This window comes from Apis mellifera, linkage group LG3 (assembly GCF_003254395.2).
Source record: "Apis mellifera strain DH4 linkage group LG3, Amel_HAv3.1, whole genome shotgun sequence".
In the NCBI taxonomy this organism is placed as follows: Eukaryota; Metazoa; Arthropoda; class Insecta; order Hymenoptera; family Apidae; genus Apis; species Apis mellifera.
In genome coordinates, this window is record NC_037640.1 from 3,488,959 (window position 1) to 3,511,449 (window position 22,491).

General features: G+C 30.6%; 4 protein-coding genes across 9 annotated transcripts in view; 2 read left to right on the forward strand and 2 right to left on the reverse strand.

Moving 5' to 3' along the window:
- Positions 1 to 257: 257 nt before the first annotated feature.
- On the forward strand, positions 258 to 5,323 carry LOC410968 (ribonuclease 3). The gene is made up of 11 exons (XM_016911439.1): positions 258 to 356; positions 547 to 1,481; positions 1,555 to 1,798; positions 1,917 to 2,108; positions 2,178 to 2,535; positions 2,602 to 3,019; positions 3,108 to 4,059; positions 4,126 to 4,335; positions 4,398 to 4,720; positions 4,884 to 5,029; positions 5,092 to 5,323. The coding sequence occupies exons 2-11, from the start codon at positions 568 to 570 to the stop codon at positions 5,256 to 5,258; spliced, it is 3,924 nt and encodes a 1,307-aa protein (XP_016766928.1). The 5' UTR covers positions 258 to 356; positions 547 to 567; the 3' UTR covers positions 5,259 to 5,323.
- Positions 5,062 to 6,785, reverse strand: LOC551083 (mitochondrial mRNA pseudouridine synthase Trub2). Of its 2 annotated transcripts, none has more exons than XM_016911440.2 (4): positions 6,661 to 6,785; positions 6,035 to 6,443; positions 5,809 to 5,945; positions 5,062 to 5,720 (listed from the first exon to the last, which is right to left on the reverse strand). In XM_016911440.2, exons 2-4 carry the CDS (start codon positions 6,430 to 6,432, stop codon positions 5,446 to 5,448), a joined length of 810 nt encoding a protein of 269 aa, XP_016766929.1. In that variant the 5' UTR covers positions 6,433 to 6,443; positions 6,661 to 6,785; the 3' UTR covers positions 5,062 to 5,445. The 2 variants fall into 2 exon arrangements, with proteins under 2 accessions (XP_016766929.1, XP_623484.1); XM_623481.5 differs by having other exon boundaries at positions 6,528 to 6,772.
- A 315-nt stretch (positions 6,786 to 7,100) lies between these two features.
- LOC100576467 (14 kDa phosphohistidine phosphatase) overlaps positions 7,101 to 22,491 on the forward strand; it is a 56,347-nt gene continuing 40,956 nt past the window's right edge. Inside the window, exons 1-2 of the mRNA XM_003249252.4 lie at positions 7,101 to 7,238; positions 7,396 to 7,569. Coding sequence (XP_003249300.1) covers positions 7,175 to 7,238; positions 7,396 to 7,569 — 238 coding nt within the window. The 5' untranslated portion in view covers positions 7,101 to 7,174. The remainder of the gene's footprint in view (positions 7,239 to 7,395; positions 7,570 to 22,491) is intronic.
- Positions 8,690 to 22,491, reverse strand: part of LOC551043 (phosrestin-2) — a 39,963-nt gene continuing 26,161 nt past the window's right edge. For all 5 annotated transcript variants that reach the window (XM_623439.5, XM_006558384.3, XM_006558383.3 and 2 more), the window contains exons 7-11: positions 14,123 to 14,270; positions 13,349 to 13,543; positions 12,482 to 12,645; positions 9,488 to 9,769; positions 8,690 to 9,063 (exon numbers count right to left, since the gene is read on the reverse strand). In XM_623439.5, coding sequence (XP_623442.2) covers positions 8,770 to 9,063; positions 9,488 to 9,769; positions 12,482 to 12,645; positions 13,349 to 13,543; positions 14,123 to 14,270 — 1,083 coding nt within the window. In that variant the 3' untranslated portion in view covers positions 8,690 to 8,769. The remainder of the gene's footprint in view (positions 9,064 to 9,487; positions 9,770 to 12,481; positions 12,646 to 13,348; positions 13,544 to 14,122; positions 14,271 to 22,491) is intronic.

Here is a 22,491-nt window from a genome sequence, read left to right on the forward strand (position 1 = left end):
ACTAATTAAATTAAAAAAACTATTTCAATTTTAATTTAATAAACTAAATAATATTATAATATTATTCAATATAATAATATCGATGTATGTTACTAAAATAAAAAAAAAGAAATTGATAGATTATTACATAAAAGTTATTGTAAGCAAATATTATAATTATATACAATTTTTCCATTTTTAAATATTATAATTTAAATTATGTTTATCATATGACCAATAGATGGTACTACAGTGCTTGAAAAATGCTTTTTTATGCATAGATGTCGTTTTACAATAAATGTTAGTGTTTTAATAGAAGTTGAAATTTTACATTATGTGAAAGTTAAAAAAAAGTGAAAGAAAGTATAAAAAAAAAAGTATTATTCTCATATTTTTTCGATAATTTTCATAATTAGAAATAAACATTAAAATTTTGTTACATTGAACAAAAGTTTGAAATTATAAAAACATTTTTACTTAGTTTTAAATATTATACATCATCATTTATTTTCATAAAAGTATAAAATTTATTTTATTCATTTAATTTTTATTCATTTAATATTTCAGGTGATATAATATTTGTGGAAAATGGCAAATCCTCCTCCAAATGTTGGCCAATCTTATTTTTGGGGTTCAGGAGTTTCTCAACCACAAAATATGGGATATTATTCTGTACCACCTCCAAATTTTCCACCTCCAAACTTCAGACAACCACCACCTTCTTATAACATGCCAGTTTCTACATTGTCTGAAAATAAAGCTGGAAATTATGCTTCTCCATATCATTCTATGGGAACATGTTATCAAAATGAAGTTTCAAATGCTTATCATGATGTTTCTTATCAAACTCAAACAGAATTGCAATGTAACAATCAAAATTATAATTTATCTAATTATTCTCAATCAATAAGTGGAAATTTTAATACAAACTGGGATGAAAGGAATATATATCATAATAATGATAATACACAATGGAAATCAAATAATTATTCATCAGATTGGAATAAGTCACAGAATACAAAAGAATCTTGGTATGAAACAAATAAAATAGAAGATGATAGAAAATCTATGTATGCAAAATTTAATAGTTCCCCCAAAAATAGAAGATTTGAATGGAGATATAGAGAAAAAGAAGTTTCTAATAGTTATTCAATTAATAAAAGACGTTCTAGAAGTCCTGAAAATAGATCAAGAGAAAGTAGATCAAGTAGATCACCATATAGATCAAGACATGATTATCAAAGAGATAAATATTCAAAATATGTTAAAAATAGATCGATTTCTAGAGAACGTTTACATTATGAAGAAGATTCTGATAGAAGATCATCATACAGAAGAAATAATTCATATGTATCACACTCTCAAAGATCTTATACAAGTTATAGAAGTAGGAAAAGATCAAGATCTCAAGAATCTTATTCATCTAGAACTATTAGTCCTAATAATAATCCTGTCATTAATAAGGATAGAACTGAAAGAGAATTACTTCTAGAAAAATATAGGTAATATATACTTTTTAAATTTATATGTGCACATTAATATTTAGATTCAATTCTTTTTATTTTACAATTCAAGACAAGATTATTGTGCAACAAGCAAAGATATGGAAAGAAAAATGGATGAATTATCTGCAATGGGACCTGAAGGTATCATGGAAAATGCTAGAAAAGTATGGACACGTACTGCACCAGCAGATTTGTATTATACTAGAGATGAAAATAATCCAAAAATAATGAGAGGTACACAGAAATTACATGAGTTATGTGAATTATTTAAAAAAATATTATTAGATAGAGCTGCAGCTGCAAGAGCTTTACAGGTATACTTCTCTTAATGTGATAAAAAAAGTTTATTATTATTAAATTTATTATTAAATTAAGTTATTATTAAATTATTATTATATATATTTAAAAATATTTTAATTTTTTGTTATGAAGCCTCCTTATGAACCACCTCCAAGAAAAACTAGAGCTCGTTTATGTAAACATAAATCTGAAGCTTGTAGTAGTTCTTCTTCTGATAGTGATAGTTCAATGGATGAAGATGATAGAACAATGGAAGAATTAATGGCAAAAAAACAACATCCACAAAGATTACATCCTGAAATGTGGTTTAATGATCCTGGAGAAGTAAGTATTTGTTGTAAATAATTTGATAATATTATAAGCTAAATTAAAATAAAATATTCAATATTATAGATGAATGATGGACCATTGTGCAGGTGTAGTGCAAAATCAAGAAGATCTGGTATTAGGCATGGAATTTATGCTGGAGAAGGTGCAATAAATAAATGCGATTTAAATTCGAATAATGCTGATAAATTATATCATTATCGAATAACAATTAGTCCGCCGACAAATTTTCTTACTAAAACACCGACAATTATTAAGCATGATGAACATGAATTTATATTTGAAGGATTTTCGATGCTTTCACATTTTCCTCTCGTAAAATTGCCAACTTGTAAAGTCATAAGATTTAACATTGAATATACAATTCTTTATATAGATGAAAAGTTGCCTGAAAATTTTATCATTCGAGAATTGGATTTTTTTCGTAAGTATTATTTTATTGTATATCATTTAATGTTCTTTAATTTTATAAAAAAATTATTTTTTTCAGAAACTTATTTATTCAAGGAAGTATTGGAACTTATAGACTTTGATTTACAAGCCGCGCAAAATAAATCTGGTTGTGGGCAATTTCATTTTATGCCAAGATTCGTACGAGATTTAGCCGATAATGGACAAGAAATATTATCTATGAATGAGGTTTTAAATTATTTAATAAAAAGTAGTAAATTATTAATAGATCCAGATGATCTGCCTAGATTGGTAGAAATGCCACAATATAAATGGCAAAATTTTGCCGATGAAGTAAAGGGTATGATTGTTACATTTCCTGGAAAGAAACCATGTAGTGTTCGTGTAGATCAATTAGATAGAAATCAAACTGATCAACCACCTGGCGTAATTGCCTATCCTGAAATTGTACATTTTGGAATTAGACCACCACAACTTAGTTATGCAGGAAACGCAGAGTAAATATTTTTTGTGAAATATTATTTATGAAATTTTTTTTTTTTTTTTAATAAAAAACAATTTTTAAATTGTTCCTGTTTATTTCAGTTATCAAAAAGCATGGAGAGATTATGTAAAATTTCGCCATTTATTAGCTAACATGCCAAAACCATCATTTGAAGATAAAAGAAAATTAGAAGCAAAAGAGAATAAACTCCAAGAATTAAGAACTCAAAGTAAAATGAAACGCGATGTTACCGTAGATGTTAGTTCTGAAGGATTTTATAGAACTGGAATAATGTGCGACATAGTACAACACGCAATGTTAATTCCTGTACTTGTTTGCCATTTAAGATTTCATAAATCTTTAGATAACTTAGAACGTACTTTAGGCTATGAATTTAAAAATAGATATCTTCTTCAATTAGCATTGACACATCCTAGTTATCGTGAAAATTTTGGTACAAATCCTGATCATGCAAGGAATTCTTTGACTAATTGTGGAATAAGACAACCTGAATATGGTGATCGTCGAATACATTATATGAATACTCGTAAACGTGGTATTAACACATTAATTAATATAATGTCAAGATTCGGTGCAAGAACCGAAACAGAGTCTTCGATAGCGCATAATGAAAGATTGGAGTTTTTAGGCGATGCAGTCGTTGAATTTCTTACATCAATTCATTTATTTCATATGTTTCCTGATTTAGAAGAAGGTGGTTTGGCTACTTATAGAGCAGCAATTGTTCAAAATCAACATCTTGCTGTATTAGCAAAAAAGTTAAATTTAGAGGAATATATGCTCTATGCACATGGAAGTGATCTTTGTCACGATTTAGAATTACGTCATGCAATGGCAAATTGTTTTGAAGCATTAATGGGTTCATTATTTCTTGATGGAGGTATAGAAGTTGCAGATAGAGTATTTGGTGAAACATTGTTTAAAGATGAAGAAGATCTTGCAAAAGTTTGGGTAAATTATCCAAAACATCCTTTACAAGAACAGGAACCAACAGGTGACAGACAATGGATACCAAGTTTTGAATTATTGCAAGTAAGATATCTACGTAAATATACGTATATTTTATATTTTATGTATTAATAATATTTTTTATTTTAGAAACTAACGAAATTTGAAGAATCTATTGGCATTGAGTTTACTCATATTCGACTTTTGGCTAGAGCATTTACCGATCGTAGTATAGGATATACGAATTTAACGTTGGGTTCCAATCAACGTTTAGAATTTTTAGGAGATACCGTATTACAACTTATAGTTTCCGAATATTTATACAAATATTTTCCGGAACATCATGAAGGACATTTGTCTGTAAGTAATATTGTAATCTTTTTTTTTATCAACATAAAAAAATTCATTTTTATATTTTATAGTTATTACGGAGTTCTCTTGTAAATAATAAAACTCAAGCTGTTGTATGTGATGATTTGGGAATGACGCAATATGCACTTTACGGCAATCCAAAAGCCGAATTAAAAACAAAAGATAGAGCAGACTTATTGGAAGCATTTTTAGGAGCTCTTTATGTTGATAAAGGCTTGGAATATTGTCGTGTTTTTTGCGATGTATGTTTCTTTCCACGTTTACAGGATTTTATTATGAATCAAGATTGGAATGATCCAAAAAGTAAATTGCAACAATGTTGTTTGACATTAAGAACAATGGATGGTGGAGAGCCTGATATTCCTGTATACAAGTAAATTCAGATCATATAAATTCATTATACATAAATATAGAGATATATAAGTTATATTATATAATATTAAATAAATAATATAATATAATATATAATATAGGATATAAATTAAGATTATATGCATTACTATTATATAATGAAATTGATTTAATTTTTTATTTAGAGTAATTGAATGTAAAGGACCAACAAATACAAGAGTTTATACAGTTGCTGTATATTTTCAAGGAAAACGATTAGCAAAAGCATCAGGTCATAGTATTCAAGAAGCAGAAATGAATTCAGCAAAAGAAGCTTTAGAAAAATCTCAAGGTAAGTTAAATATTTAAAAAATCAGAAATAATATAATTTTAATATTATTTATTATTTTACAGATTTATTTCCACAATTAGATCATCAAAAACGTGTAATAGCAAAAAGTATGAAAATGCAACAATGGCCAAATAAACATAAAACAAGAGGAAGGTCCATGAAACCTACAGATAGACATGATGATTCTGATTCTAGTCAACGATCTAAAAGAAGTCGTAGCGAACTATAAATTACGATTCATTAGAATTAATTGAAAGGCTATTTTATATTTAATAATTGATAGTGACTCTGGTACTTTAATAATGAGTATAATAATTATTATATATTAAAAAATATAATAGTATTATACAAAAAATAATAAATATATTTATTATACTTGATAGAATTATTTTTCTCATATCTAAGATATAGAATGATTAATAGGCTTCTATAGAATGATTAATAGGCTTTAATGCAGCATTTTCCTGACATAATATATGATCATTTTTATCTATGATTTTTTTACACATTTGCATATTGTACATAATTTCCTTTAGATTCCAATATTTTGATAATAATGCTTGTTGTATATTAAACAAACCATCCTGTATACATATTATTTGAGTACAAGTAGCATTAGAACGAAGTTGCATTCCTAATTCATGAATTATAGTTTTCAGATACAAATCATATTCATTTGTACAAACAACTTCTACAAAAATTACAAAATAAGAATATAGAATATATTTTTACCAATTTTTTTCATTGATTTAAAAATTTATTTTACGAAATATATTTACCTAATGTAAATTCTGGTGGTGAAAAATCTGTACATTTAATTGTATATATCATAGGAATATTACTATTTGCTGGTCTAATTGGACCTTGAACTGCTAATTCATATGCAGCTTGACTTTGGATATCTACTCCACATAATCTATAAATATAAAAAAATTTAATAATATTATATCATATATAATTATTTTATTATATTTAATTATGTAAGTATGTTAAATTTTCACATACTCAAACATTTTTTTTTGATGAGAAGATTGCATTGAACTACATAATTTATCAATATGACCACGTTTTATATGCGTATATTTAGATTTTTCTACTATTTTTCCAGTATGAAAGTAATTATCTGTTGCTTGTCCTAATAATCCTTTTATCTTGTAAAATCTTATGCACATGTTTTCTTTGATTTTATGTATCAATTGATTACCCTTATTAATTCCACAAACTAAAACACCAGATATATCTTTGTGCATAATTTTTGTTGCTGCTAATTTAAAATCATTTGGTTGATAACGAGGACCTATTACTAATGGATCATCTGCAAAACTTTTTCGAATAATGACTTTCATATTTTTATTTGTTTCACCCTCTATAGCTACATATTTCCTTTGAGGTCGTACATACATGTCATTAAGATCTGAAAGTAACAAATTATAATAAATTTTATCAATAAAGAGATTTGTTCATATATATATATATATAAAAGATTATATATTACAACCTTTGCATAAATTATCAATGAATGTCTGCCTCATTGCATTGAAATGTATATGAGGAGATTTATAAATAACAAATATACCATTTAATGCATCATATATTAATCTCGCATCATTTACGTATTTGTAAACTCTTACCGACATGTTAAATTTTTTATCGAATATAACAATACACTGTAATAATAGATCTTCGTTTATAATAATTTTTGACTTATTAATTTTTATAAAATACACTATACTAAGATATAAGGTTATATATCGATATAAATTTAAATTGTATTTTTTATTTCTTTTATTTATTTTATGATATTTTATATTTAAAATTTAAACATATTTTTATAATAATTCATAAATGATCAGTCTTTTGATAAAAATCATTTGATCTACATAGTTTCTCGATTTATTAATATTTTTATAAAATATACCATAGATATAAGGTTACATATTGATACAAATATGAATTGTATTTTTTATTTCTTTTATTTAGTTTATCATATTTTATATTTAAAATCTAAACATAATATTTAAAATCATTTAGTTTGTATAATTTTTTTACTCTTTTTTTAATCTTTACAGAGTTGTCCTCTAACGGCAAAAATAAGAAAAAGTCAGCCATCTTTGGAACAGAAGGACATCTATTATAGTTTTATAAATGGCTGAAAGTTTAAAGAATTTTGGAAGTGTAGTGTTTAATAACCGGCATATAATTTTTAAAGGTATTTAAAAACTAAATAACAATATTTGTGTCTAAATATTGTGATATAATACTTCAAAAATAATTAATTTTTATTTTCGAAGATAATTTCGATATATTTGCATTAATAGAACGTAGATATTAAATTAACTGATAGGTTATTGCATTTATTTTTTCAGCGATATTCTCAAATACTAAACAATTTGTCACGATGTCTGAATCATTAAATAAAGTACCCGATGTGGATATTGATGGGCACGGAAGATTTAAATATATCTTAATCAACGTTTTTGACGAAGCTAATAACGTTAGCAAATCTATTGTCAGAGGTTATGCTAGAGCTCAGTGGCATAGTGAGTAATCATCTCAAAATTTTTATTTAATTTTCATATATTTTTACATTAAAACAATTATTTTGGTTTGAAATATTACATAAAATAATCTTATGATATTTTTTTTTAATATGAAAATAATTAAATGCATGATTATCTTACACAAAAATTTTATTTAATAGTAAATTATTTAGTAGATTTATAAGGTTTTTTTGAGGTTTATAGGCTAGAGTTTTACATATATTCTTGTACAATTATATTAATATTTATATAATTTATTATTTACATTAATAATGATGTAGTCTGTACAGTTTTATATATACATATATATGTATATATAAATATACATATCTGTACATTTACAATAAAATTCATAAATTAGGTATTAATTACTTACATGCCTTTGAAAATTAAATTATCATAAGATTATTATCAAGGTACAATGACTCTTGTAGTATTTATTTAATTATATGGAACATTTATTTCACAATGAATAAGAAGCCTTACAATACGAAATATTTTTGCCTAAAAAAATAGATTTGAGATATTTTTTATAGATTGACTTTTTGTGATTGGTGTCACACGCGTAGATGTATCAATTTTACAATGTGTCATTCGATAATAATTATATTGTTTAATAATTGTCAATTTGCATATAATGAAAGGGCAGTACGATTTCATTTGTAAGAATAGCTCAGATAGGAACTGCACAAATAGTAATTTACTCTCAATGATGAAAATCGTCTCTAAATTGATTTTTATATATGAAATATTTCAAATTTGATAATCCAAAATTATAAAATTATACTCATACTTTTTGTCGATATCACAAATAATAAATTGTAGAATAAAGAATAAAATAACTTTTTTTATTTTTTTTCTATAATGAAGGCAAAAAAAAAAATCATATTTCAATTTTGGATTTCAAATTTAAACTTCAATAAATACTTTTGATATTGATGTTCGAAATACATAATTCTTAAAAATTTCAATCAATTATATGGAGAGACGATTTTCTTTTCAATAGAAAAGAAACATTATGGTCAAAGTCATGTTTCTTTTCTTTTTACATTACTAAGAGGCTCTTCTGAAACAACACCAAGCTCTTTGTATATTGAAACCCAATTTACAGTTCTTGTGGTTGGAATTCTTCACGGTTCTTGCGCCATTATTATTCTTCACCGATGATCGTGATGATACGTCGGTCGTTTGCACCTGCTCTCAGGTGCTGTCGCTCTCCTCGTAGTGTTCTATCAGATCCACGTCAATATCTTTGGTCTCTTTCAATTTCTCTTTAATCGGTTCCAATTTACTTCCTTTGTACTTGTGCCCATTGTTTTCCTCTTGTTGTCTCTCTATATTTTCCATCTTTTCCTCGTTCATTTTCGCTACAATTTTTGCCTCTCTGGTAGGAGATGGAAATCCCACCAAATCCGGATCAGTATTGCTATGCATTAACGTGAATGGTAGTTTAAGGGATACATCCCCACCCATCGTTGAGATTAATAGCTTGACCTGTGAGGATGAAAGGATAAATAGAAACAAATATTAATTAATTTGGGCCGACAATTAATTAGAATTATTTATAGAATAATTTTACATTTATTTTTTACACTAATTTTTTAATTTTATATTATTTTAAATATATAAAAGAAAATTTTATATATTTAATAAGCATTCTTCATGTTTTAATTAATTAGATTCAAACTTTCAAATTTACACGAATTTTTCCCGATGTGATAAAATAATAAAATCTTCGAAATCATTTTTCCCAATTTCGAAAAATCCTCCTAGCTTTATTTTATCCAAATAAATTCTTCGTAATTTATCTATTTTATTATCACAAAAAAAAGGAATAGATAATTCATTTATTAGAATTATTTTGCTCAAACGATCAGATCGAGAAAAATTCTTCTCTGTGTTCTCAAAGACAATTTACCTTCACGTAATAAGAAACGTATATCGCGAAAACGTTTCTATCCTCTGGACCATTTCCAGGGCAAATAACAGTAGATGCCAACATTGCCTCAGCCTTCGTGTAACTATCCTCCAAGGCGATCCAATTTTTGGTCGAGCCTTTGATAGGTTTAAGGGTGTAAGTTTTCTTCATCGATGCTCCAGGACCTAATGGACATCCCTCCTGGGACGATAACAAGGCCACCACGTTCTTGAATTTTCCGTTGCTGAACATGCATACGTCCACGTGTTGCACTATGAAAACCTGCAACACGACCCCCACAGATTAGAATAAGGTGAAATTTCACGATGGAAAAATTTTGTAAGTAGAGACGAAAGAATTCTTCCTTTCTTTCTTTCTTTCTTTCTTTTTTTTCTTTTTAAATTTCTGAAACTTTCATAATCAGATCACAAATTGCTCGTTAAGAGAATTATATTTCATTTTACTCGGATTTTAATTTAAGATTATTTTCGTGTCGAAAAGTTTCAAATATCGTTTATATATCTTGACTTGATCAAAGTGTTACCTTTAAATTATAAGAGAATTCCAGCTTTAATACCTTTAATGCGCGTGCGTTTCGATCGAGTAAATTCTATGCGAGATGAAACGCGTAATCCCTGCATTGTTTCGTATCTTCATTTTACACGTTTCGCCCCTTCGCGAACCTTTTAAAATGAAGAAAAAGCTGCTCGATAATTTATTATACCAGAGAATCGGTATTTATTCGATAGTTTTAACTCTTGATCCGACTCGTCGTGTCAATTTGTTTGTTGGAACAAAATTAACAGAGAGACCTGTACGAAATCATCGCGCATATCGAAATCGAGCTTCTCCTCTCCCAATAAACACACACTCACGTTCGCCACATTTCCTAATGAACCGTAAAGTAAATGCAATTGACACGAAACGTGGTCGCTCTCGAACCTTTTACTTCGTTTAAGGAAGTTCCATATCCATCGTTCGCCATTACGTTTGTCTCTTTTTCGAGGGGATTTTTATTAACTTTATTTTCTCTGTGCGATAGAAATTTTTTTGTCGTATGATTTATCATTCTCTCTCTCTTTTTTTTTTTTTTGACGAAAGACAAAAAGGATTCGTTCGTTCGACGGTTTTTAGCTCCGAGGAGACTTCTTTCTCGAAAATAAATTCTATAGGAGATGGATAAATACGCGGTCGGACGTGGTATTCACTTATTCATTCGAGTAAAAGGAACAGGATTTTTATTACAGAAAATTCTATTAAAATTTGTATTTTATCATCTTGAATAATATTGTTCGACATTTCTACTATTTTTTTTTCTTTAAATAAAATATTATCGAGAGAAATTTATCGTTTCCCTTTATTATCGCGTCGAAAAGAAAATTCGTTGCGAACGATCCCTTCATTCGTCGAATCACCGTCCTCCATTCGCGAAATTTGTTTGGCCGTAATCAAGATTTTTGTTTGCGACGTTTAATCGGATTTCGTAAAGGGAAAGATAAATTCGGGGCTCTTAATTAAGTTCTTTCCTTTATCGAGGTATTTTTCCGTTTTTTTTTTTTTTTTTTTTTTTCTTTTTAATATTATTTCATTCGGAATTAAATTAAAACTTTCCTCGTGAGACGCGAATATTTTGAAATCAAATTAAAAAGTTTGTTGTCCCGAATATTTACGATAGATAGATTTCATACATGTATGTTCCTATAAATTGAATCTTGATATTAATATTTTCTCCAAAAATATGGTTGATTTGTAAATTACGAATCTTTAAATCGTGAAAATGATTTTTCTGTTCTGTTTTGTTCAAAAGCAGTGGAGTAGATATCCGGGAAAATGTAATTTTAATTATAATTATAAAATTAAAATTAATACACGAAAAGTATTATTAGAAAAGTTAATTTTAATTTTAAAGGAATTCGCGTTTCTTTTAATAATTCGTTCGAAGATGATTTGTAATTTTTCTGAAATTTTTCAAGTTCTTTAAATGATAGTCTCATTTTCATCTTTCTAATCTAGAAACTCGTTTTAGGATTCAGGGTTTTTTTCGTGTCGGGAAGAGTTAGAAAGAAACTTACATTTTTCATAGAAAAAAATTGGCTATTAATTTTATCGTTTAGAATAATTATTGTTTAGAATAATGAAATTTTTTTTCTTTTTTTTCCCTTTGTACGCGTTGAAAACTTGTCTGTGATTGTAACAATACGAAATACGCAGAGGTATTTTCACAGAATAGAAAAGAATAGACGATCTCTGTTGTCCCTTTAATTTCGTAGCTTGAATTTTACACAAGTTCCATTCTTATTCCCATAGTTTTGCTCGAGCGAGAATGACAATCAGACGTGTTCACTTTTCCATACTCTTCCCCCTTAATTCTTTCCTTCTAGTTTGATGAAATTTCCAAAGTTTAATTGAAAAAAAAAATCGATATTAATTAACTTTGAACTTCAAAAAAATTTAAAAGAGTTTCGCTTAATTTCCTTATTTTTTCCTTCGAATATACAAATCTTGGATACATTCTTCTTCTTGCACAACTATATTCATCCATCTCTTTCTTCCTTCTTTCTCCTTTCAACAATTAAATAATAAATCGACGAGCCTAGCTTCTTCTTTTCCTAATCGTTTCTTTCTTTTCTATTACTCTCAACGAATAGTAGAACAAGCAAGACTCTTTAAACAATTTCTCCAAATAATTATTCAAATATAAACCTTTACTTCATTTGCCTAATTGCTTCATCCCAAATGATAGCTTCATTATAACAATTCCATACGCGTATAATACTTTCATGTATTAAACGAACAACGCGAAATCTTCATCCTCGAATTTACCCTGATTTCGTATTTAAATATCAACGAGATCGATAATAATCGCGAATACAAATTACCTCTCCCTCCTTCTCTACTTATTATTATCGAAAAATCAAGAAGCGCGGATCTAAAAAAAATCTCTTGGCAAATTGCCAATCCTCCCCTCGGCCGATTATCACAAATTACGCTTACCTTGATCCTTCTCACCGTTTTGCTGCTGCTGTTATTTACGTTCACGTGAACGGAGATCGGATCTCCGTGCGCGTAGATCGCGCGATCCAGCCTCGCCTCCAACCCTACGCGGCCGTCGCTCAACAGGAACGGCTTCTCCACCGCCGCGCGGGGACCCGCGTTCTCTGAAACCATTGGAAATTGATCGATGGAGTCGCGAATTGTTTTATTTTTTTATTTTAACCGTCTTGAAACGAACTTCTCCGCCGTGGATATACATAGAACTCGAGAAGGATTAATCAGGAGCCTTTTTTTTTGATTTTTATTATTTTAAAATTATAGTTTATTATCTCCTCTCAGGGAGAGGAATCTCGTGTCGAAATAAAATATCGATGCATACCGGAGGTGTGTAATGGCAGAGATACTGTAATTGGTTGCAATGGTGTTTTATGTAGAACGAGTAGCAACGAAAGGGTTATGTAGAGTAGGTAAAAAATTATGCAAATAGGAATAGGTAACTTTGGCCCGTATTTTGGAGTGCATGCTATGGAAATAGGATGATTCATTTACGGAAATTTCCTCGATAAATAAATTTGCAAATGTGCAAGTAGATTTATCAATATTGCCAAACTTTTGCCAAACTCGTTCGCCAAGTTTATTTCGTTAATAGTTTTTAATAGTCTAATTGCACAGGGAATTCTCATAGGTGGACTAGGATTTAAAAGGGTTGGGAAATTTCCAAAATACAGTAAAACTATAAATAATTACGATTTCTCTTTAAAAGACGAGGAAATTCCAAGATCAATAACACGTATCCTTTCGTATCTATCCAAATCATCGATCCACCCTTAGATACGATCCAAGTTAAATAACGAGGCATTAGCTTACCCTCGTCCTCCGTGATCTCGTGATTCTCCACGAACGAGACTCTCGCTTTGCAAGATTGATCTCTGGAAGGGGTGGCCGACACTGGCACGCTGTACGTGTTCGTGGCAGGCAATGGCGGCTTCGTGGTCCGCTGGATCACACGGATCCCCATCCTGACGGTCGTCTTCCGGTGCAGCTTCTCGTCCGCTCGATCGGCTGAATTTCATATAGTCTCGCGTTAGATTTAGGAATTATTTATCATTAATTCTGAATCGAGCGATTTTCTCTCTAGATAATTCCAAGATTGTTGTTCGTTAGTTCGAATTAATTAATTAAATTGAAAAAGAACGATCAGGGGGGTCGCAAAGGATTTAAATCAATTTTGAAAGTATCTCGATGAGCAAAGAATGAATGCCTCGAATTTCGATTCGAATATAGAACGTGATAGAATATATATAGATTCTTCATTTTTTTTTGAGAGGAAGTTGGGTTATTTTGTTAATTCGAAAGTTTCTTTCTTTTTCTTGGATAAAGATTATTTTTTTTAACAATAACATTACTTTCTTTCTCTAAATTGTTAGGGAATAAAAAAGAGATATCTATCGAAATATTATATACAGTTGCATCTTTAGGATAAGATTATTCTGTTGGAACGAATTGTAGAAAGATGTCTATATTTCTCCTATAAAATCTTTTTTGAAAAAGAAGAAGAAAAAGAAAGAAACATATTAATCGATCATCACTCGTTTCTTCTGATTATCAATCCTATAATCGAGTTTCCAAAGTTTCCCTCACCGATGTAAGCCCTTACGTCGTAGCTGGTACCGATAGGTGCCCCATTGTACTCTTTCGCAGGCACCAACTGCACCGATGGGGGTGCCAAAGGTGTGATCTCCATGGTGAAAGCGTGGGCGTTGGGGCCTAACCTCTTCACCAACGCCTCCTGCAAAATAAAGCGATAAATAATCTCCTCTCCATTCGTTTCCTTGACCATTGTAAAATTATATTCGAGTGGAAAGAAATTAAATCGAGCCTCGGTCTTTCTTCAACTCGATTCCAAAGAAAATTCATCACTTTGGAATCGATATATTCGAAATTACAATTATAACTCATTCAGATTTTTATTATGCGATATTACGCTTCGTTGCGTTATCAATACCCCAGAAATTTGCCCGATCAATATCAATATCCGTTTGATTCTGGTCAAAATGATAATTAATTAACAGATATCTCGGAGGTTTAACGAAATCCTGGAGGGTAGATATTTCGATATTCAACCCCTACGCGCTGCATATCGTGTCTTACCTTTACCCTTATTGTTAACCAAGTTGAAATACGCGTTCTATTTATAAATGCTTCGTACATATCATCGATAATAAAAGTTACGTTTCATCCTCGATAACGAAACTAATAAAAATTCGACGATAATATTAATAATTTTCGTGTAATAATAATTCTAAAACAGCTCGAATGTAATTATCGGTACAAGGATTTTAAGTCTAAGATAAGAACGAGCTCAAAGATAGTAAAAAATCGATATATTCTCAGAGGAGGAAAGAGAAGAAAAAGGATATCGATCGATCGAAGTGAAATTTCTCTTTAAAATTTCACTTCCCTCTTCTCCCTTCCTTCCACGCTCCTTTATGCATCATATTCTTTGAGAGAAACAGTCGAGCTGCACTTTTTCCACGCAATGGCGCCTAACCCTCTCCCCTCCCGCCCGCGTCTTTCCTCCTCCATTTTTTTCTCCGCTCGATTTCTTCCTTTTTTCTTTGCAAACTTTTTTTCCTTTCTCCTCTCTCTCTCTCTCTCTCTCTCTACCCATCCGCCGTGAAACTCGCTCGCTTTCCTTTCGCATGCACGATCATTGCCGCCTTTGAAATCTGCGCGGAATCGTAACATTTGTAGCCTACCGTGAAAACCGCATTATCGAGTGCGCGTCCGAGTTTCAAGCGTCCATCCACTCGAGTAATTTTCTAACGACAGACAGACAGAGGGACGATGTTGAAATGGTCGAGAACGATCTTTCGTGAAATGGTCGCGGCGTATTGCAATTTTAAACGAACGCACTGGCGTGCATCATTTAACCGTGTCATAATTTTCTGAGCAACCACGAAACGCAGAGTTGAATTATAATACAGAAAGAAGTAATTGGAAATTTGTAAACCATTGGTTGATGGATAATTCGAAGAGAATTTTATTCCAATCTTCAAGAACGACATCTTATAATTTTTATAATAGCGTGAGATGAGAAAGATTGTAAGAATAATTGAGAAAAATGTCTGATTATATTATAGAACGATAATGCTTGGAGCACGGCGTGGGGAAAAATCGTAGAAAAATTCTCTCTCGCACGTATTTCTTCATTTTTCCCCCCGCCCTGCATCCTTTTTTTTTTACGTAAAACGCGATGTTGAAGAAAAAAGGTTGTTGTAGGTGTGTCTAGTCTCGAAACTGCACCATAATTTTTCGTTACCCCTCGACGCATCCCTTTTCCTTTTGACGCAAAGGCGAACACGTGTCAACCTTCCATTCATATCCGTCTTCTCTCGTGAGAAGAAAATTTTTCCAATTCAAATTTCGAGTTTTTAGATTCTAATCTAATAATTAACTCCGTTGAACGAATTTATATATAAAACGTGTCTTTAGATATCTAATTATATAGGGTGTCTCAATTATCACTCGTTCGAATAATTATTCAATGACTTTCTTATTTAAATGGTTTTGATTCTGAGAATAAATTCGTGGAATTGCAACTTTTTCTTTTTTCTTTATGTATCGAAAAGCTTTGATTGTGTAAGAAATTTCGAACGAGGGATTAACAGATAAAGGCGTATCGAAGGAGAAGGAGTTTGAGAAAGTTGGCTGGCTGGAATGAAATTATGATCGATTACCACAGTTGTAAAAAAGAATGTCTGTGATAACTTTCCATTTGATACGCTCTTTGATACGCTCATTTTTACCTCTCGGTTTTGCCCCTCGAGAAACAGAGAGGTTTGATCAATTCGGGTGACGTTTTCCAATTTCCCTCGGAAAATTTCATCCGTTGTCTCGGCAAAATTAATTTCGTAATTGTTTTCCACCATGAAAAAGATATTTTCTATTTATATTTACAGAATAATATTTTTTCACGATACGAAATTTCGAATAAAACGCGTATTTGTCGAATATCTTCATCTCGATGACTTAGATCATTGTGATAAATAAAATATTTTCCCCTCTTTTTTTCTAAATCAAACGATTTTTACGTATTTAGGAAATTAATTTATGTTACGAACAAGAATTTAAATTTTCTCTTTAAATTAACTGTTAAAATTTACCAAATTTCAAATAGCATTTTAAAAATTTCGATATAAATTATATAAATTCGAGAGAATTCGTTGGAAAGTTTTTTTCTAAACCATATTTCCCCTCCTCTCCTTGCAATCTATTTTCTCCTCCATCTGTTTAATCCCTTGACTAAACTAACTAGAAAACTAATTAATTTTTAAAGTTTTATTCGAAAAGAAAAAAAGCCACGAAAATTGATGGGATACGATTCAATTTTCCCTGTATAACGCAACAACGGCCGTGACCAAAAATATTCTCCTTGACTTCGATAGGAGGATCCCCGTGAAATTTCTAATCGATATTCTCTTCGAGCTAATTAAATAACTTTCGCCACGAGAGAGAGAGAGAGATCTTATTATCGTTTTATTTATTTACGTGGATCGAACGGCTCGAGATATAAAGTTGATATCTCTCGTGTTTAACCACGATATTTCAGTGAAATTCGTATCCCATTTGTCTTAATATTTCTTCGTTTCTATGGTTGGCCCATAAATCTCTTTGGTTATTACGAAGGAGGATCGTGGCAATTTTTTCTCTCTCTCTCTCTTTCTCTCTTCTACGATTTTATAATAACAACAATTTTCGAGCAGACGAGGTACATTAAATATTCGTTGAGACGAGAATATGAGGACGAAAAGTGAAAAGAATCGAGGGAGGGGGTCGGAAAAAAAATTTGTGAGATTAGTTAAAAATTCTGCAAGATGATCTGTGAATTTGATTTATTAAATTTTTATAAACGACACGGATTGATGGATTGTCGATATCAATTTCTAGCAATTTTTGGTATAAAAAATAAAAAAAAAATATCAATCTTCTGGCGGTGGCGGTACTTAAATGCCTTTTTTTTTTTATTTTTGATCGAATTTTATTTTATAACTCGATGCACATTTGACTGTTACCGAGGATTATTTTTTTTATTGAAATTATTTATTTTTTTTATTTTTTTCATTCAACCTCGATACTTATATCCATATATTAATGCATTGATATTTTTCACGTGTATGCAATTTCATTTATTTTTATTCAAAATCTGATATTTAAATTTATATCCACGTTTTTTTTTCACATATAATAATAATAATAATAATAATATTAATGTAATTTAATTTTTCTTTTCCTTCATCTCTCTCTTGTTAATAAGAAATTTGACAAAGTACAATATTGTTTTATAATAAAAATCATTTTCTACGCGTATCGTGTTCGTGCTCCGGAATATACGATTATATTATTCGAGTCCTTTAGAAAATATCTCCTCGCTTCAGACGAGGGAGGAAAAATATTTAACTCATCGATTACGTTTCAAAAACATTCCCTTTCGTTTCGAAAATTATTTGCAGTGAACTCTTCTCGCGCGCGAGAAGAGAAATCCGATAAGGCAAATTCACATCTGGAAAAATCACGTATTTTTCAATTTCATTCCGCGCTCCCCTTTTTACGCGCAACCCGATCGAGAATCAACAAAAAAGCTGCTGCCCGTTTTCGATCTATCTTCTAAAAAATATCTCTTAACAAAAAAAAAAAAAAAAGAAAAGGAAGAAATAAAATAATAAATAAAAAAAGAAGAAGCCTTTGAAACATTTGTTTCCTTTCTCTCTATTTTCTTTCTTTCTTTCTTTTTTTTTATCAACGATTCTTTCGAAATCTTTATCCGTGGAAAATCATTGTATATTTTGAATTATTCCTTAAAAATATTTTCTTTCGATTCGAAGAAGAGTTATTTAAAATTTCCTCAACTCAGTTTAACATAATAATAACCGATCTTCTTTTTCTTTTTTAAGCAAAGATGATTTAAAAGACGTGAATAAATAAAAGTTGATTAATTCGTTAAAAAAGACACGCATCTTTTATTTTTCTTGCAACAATTTTTGCAATCGAACTCTTGAAAGAAGATCTTATTAATTGGACACATTCTAATTTTCAAGTATCGAAAAATTGTTATACCAATAATATCTAATCAATGTTAGATATTAATTAGAAGAAGGAGACGAGTTGTATGTTAATTAGTTCATTTCGACAATTAGTTTCCCCTTGTCGTTTATACAATAAATTTTCTCACTGGAAAAACATATATATATATGTATCCCAAACTTATTCTCGTTTGCATTCCTGCCTGCTGCTGGTCATATAATTTTATTCAGCCTCTGAGGGCCGAGAATGGAAGGTCAGCAAATATGCATGCATCCCCTCCTCTTAATTACGTATTCCAGATCTTTTCTTAAGCTTTTTTTTTTACACCCTGGAAAAGTCTTATAGGCAAAAAAAAAAGAATGTACAATTTACTCTCTTCTCTATTTAATAATTTAAAATATTTTTAAAGGCGGCTATGATTCGAGTTTATTTTCTTTTTTTTAAATCGAACGGAAGACGTAGGAAGATCAACGTGTCTTTCTTTTTTTTTTAAAGTGGAATTATGCAGTTTTAAGTGGATTAAAAAAATACAGTCCTTATTCCTCGTACAAAATAAAATGCCGAATCACTTCGAGTGATAATATTTCGTCTCGTTGAAATGCACTATGTAAATGAAGTTAATATAATTTCAAAAGTGTTGAATTAACTTTAATAACATTCTTGCATCGAACCTGTTAATTACTCAAATTATATTCTACTCGAAAGTTATTATTATTACTTTTTTTTTCTTTTTTAAATAATCCAGGGGATAATGATTCGAGTATAATACGATATTATCCGTCTCGATAAAAGTCAAAATTTCATTTCGTCGACGTAGTAGCTCAGTTTCGCGGAAACGGAACGATTTTCATTCAAAAACGTCCTGTCGAAAGGAAAGGTGGAAAGGCAGAGCTAGAAACTTTTCTCAAAGCGCATCCATCGGGTTGCAGGCCAAGGTTAGCTTCCGGCCAGATTCGTTACGTCATTCGAGCAGAATGACTCTACCTTTGATCAGTTTTCCGGCTTTGATGCTCCGGAAAAAAACAGTGTTCCGCTCCACGATTCCTTTCCTTCTTTCAATTATCGCGTGTTATTGTTTGCGTGAGAACAATTTCAAAATTCTCCCCTTTATTTGTCGTACGAATTTTTGCGTCGTCCACAATTGTTAATATTAACAATGTAAATAATACATTTTTCAAATTTAATTTAATTTAATTTGTCGACGAGCGACAATAATGCTAATTGGAATCGTGGCTCGAATCTCGAAACATTTTATGGAAAAAAAACTTACTTAAATTTCGAATGTTCATTGTTCAGTCGATCTTTTTAAAGTTCAAAAATGATCATTGCACATTCTTCTCATGTGAAAAATATTCCATTCGAGCTTGGTATCGTGAAAGAGATTGAGAGAAGGAACCTTAACCTCTCCAAGGATACCAATTTGTCTGTTGTGGAATAAATTATGTTCGATTGACAAAATTTTCGACAACGTGTCGTCGATGGGGAATACAAGGCGAAACCTGGATCGATATATCTCGATGAAATTGCTCCTCCCCTCCCCCTTTTTGCATTTACAAGAGATTCGTATTCCCCTTGCGACCTTCCCTCCTCCGCAAGCATTGTGAAACGATATCCCTCGACGAAGGTGTTGTCCCCTTGGTTTTAAAATTGTATAACGTTCCCTTAAAGAGTTGATGCATCAGCCTCCCTCTTGGGATTAAGTTTGTCCAATTGGAGACAGGGTAGACTCGCGTATTTTCCCTTGGAGAGAAAGGAACGATCCCTTTTTTTTCTTTTCCTTTCGAAGAACGGTTAAGGATAAAAAAAAGACGAGAAAGTGTAATGAAACGTCGAGGAAGAAACTTTCTCTCGTGTTCGAGCGTGGGTTGATGATAATTGAAGAAAGTTCGAGCAAGTTCAAAAAATCGAGAGAGAGGATAGGAAGTTTGTTGTTCTTCGAATGTTATTCGAGCTTTTTTTAATTGACAAAAATCTAATTTGTGAAAAAGTTATACAAACGTGTTACGAATCAATCGTATTTACTATACGAAATTATGGCCGCGATTTCGTTTAATAATTTTAATTATTCTGATCGAAAAATAATATTCTTTTTTTTACGAAGTGTTACACGAAGACTCGTTGAAATAAATAAAAAAGGAAATGGATGATCCTTCGCATAACTCATTGATAGAGATTTAATAATGCGGCGGGAAATGTATCAAAGGTAAAAAGAAATAGGTGAAATAAATAATATTTCTCGAGGAAATCGAGTTGGGTCAAGGCTTCTTCCCTAGGCTATCTCGCCAGGCTTATCTCGCGGAGCGTGTGTGCGCTCGCGTGTGAACCTTGACTCGTGTTTGAACTTGCTTCGAAGCTATTAGCGTTTCTTTTAAATTTTTTTCACGATCCTTCCATCTTCATCGATCGAACGAATTAAATTCTATCGCTGTTTCCTTTTTTTTTGCTCGATTAAATAATTGTTGATCGATACATCTTCTTGAATCGTTTAATTGGCTGGATCTTGATTGCCTGATTTAAATTAAAAAAAAAAAAAAAAGAAAAAACTTCGCGAAGGATTTAATAAATCGTTCGATTATCGAAACTTTGTAATCTCGAATAATAATCGGATGATATCTCCCCTTCTTTCCTTCATTTATTTATTTATTTAAACTTGTGAGATGCGGTGGGCGTAGAAGGAAGGAAGGAATAACGATATCGAGTTGATTTTTTTTTCTTTTTAAAGCAACGATTCTTGGATGAGATAGAAAGAAAAAGGTAGCTCGAGGAATTCTATCCATTCCTCTTTTATTTCTTCTCCCTCCCCCTCCGTTTTATTTCAAGGCGAAACCTTTCGCAGCCCATTTATTCCACCATTTCCGGTTACGATATCTTCTATCTCCATCAAATTTTATTCGTTTCCACGATGGGATTAAGTTTTTCTCCTTCCGTGGATGGATCTCGTTTGTGTTCTTCTTTCTTTCCCTCGGCCAATAGAACCATTGAAAATGTTTCCTCCAACTTTTTTTTATCTAATAATTCTCATATGATTCGCTAATGATAATCAAGTTGATCCATTGCGAATTTAATTCGATATCTTCTATATATACGTATGATTTCTACAGTTTTTAAAGTTCAATGATTGGAAAAGATGTAAATGAATAAATCAACAGTTAGATATGTTGTGATATTTTCTGAAAAGGATTCTTAGAATTCCCTTCCTTGGAGACGTTTAAGGAATCAATGGCATTGCGATCGCATTCCTCGATCTAAGAAAAATGTAACTGAGAGAAAAATTAAGATTCCTCGAATGTTAAATGGAGCTAAAGTTATCGTAGTACGATAGATACGATATTTGTTAATTTCTTCGAGTACGATTACCATCTAGATTGGTTTGGTTTGGAAAATAATCTCTCGAATCCTGAAAGATCACGTCCCAAGTAAATTGAAATGTTTTATAAATACAGTGTCCCTAAGTATCCTCTAATTGTTTTCTCTCGAAAATGATTCCTCTTCTCACAATGTCATTTTATACGTTCTTTTTTCGTTTCTTTATGTGCCATTTTCTTCACGTACGTGTCGTAAAAAGGATTTACGAAACGATATTTTCCAATCTTCTATTTACGTTAATCGTTCAATGGACACTTAACTTCCGTCTCGAGATGCTCTTCTTTTATTTTCCTTTTATCTTAAGAGAGAGAAAAATTGAAGGGATCCAACTGAACTTGAATTTTCATTTACTTATTCGTATTTCACTTGGACGAGGAAAGTTTCTTCTTATTAATCCATCTTGTTGCATAGATTTCGTATAATTACTTTTTCGCGAAGTAGTTCTTCTATTGATCGATTCCTAAATACGATGATTTCGAATGATTGTTTGAATTTCATCGATGGTAAAATTAGAGAAAATCCGTTCTCTGGACGACTTGTTGATCGCTTTAAATTTGGAT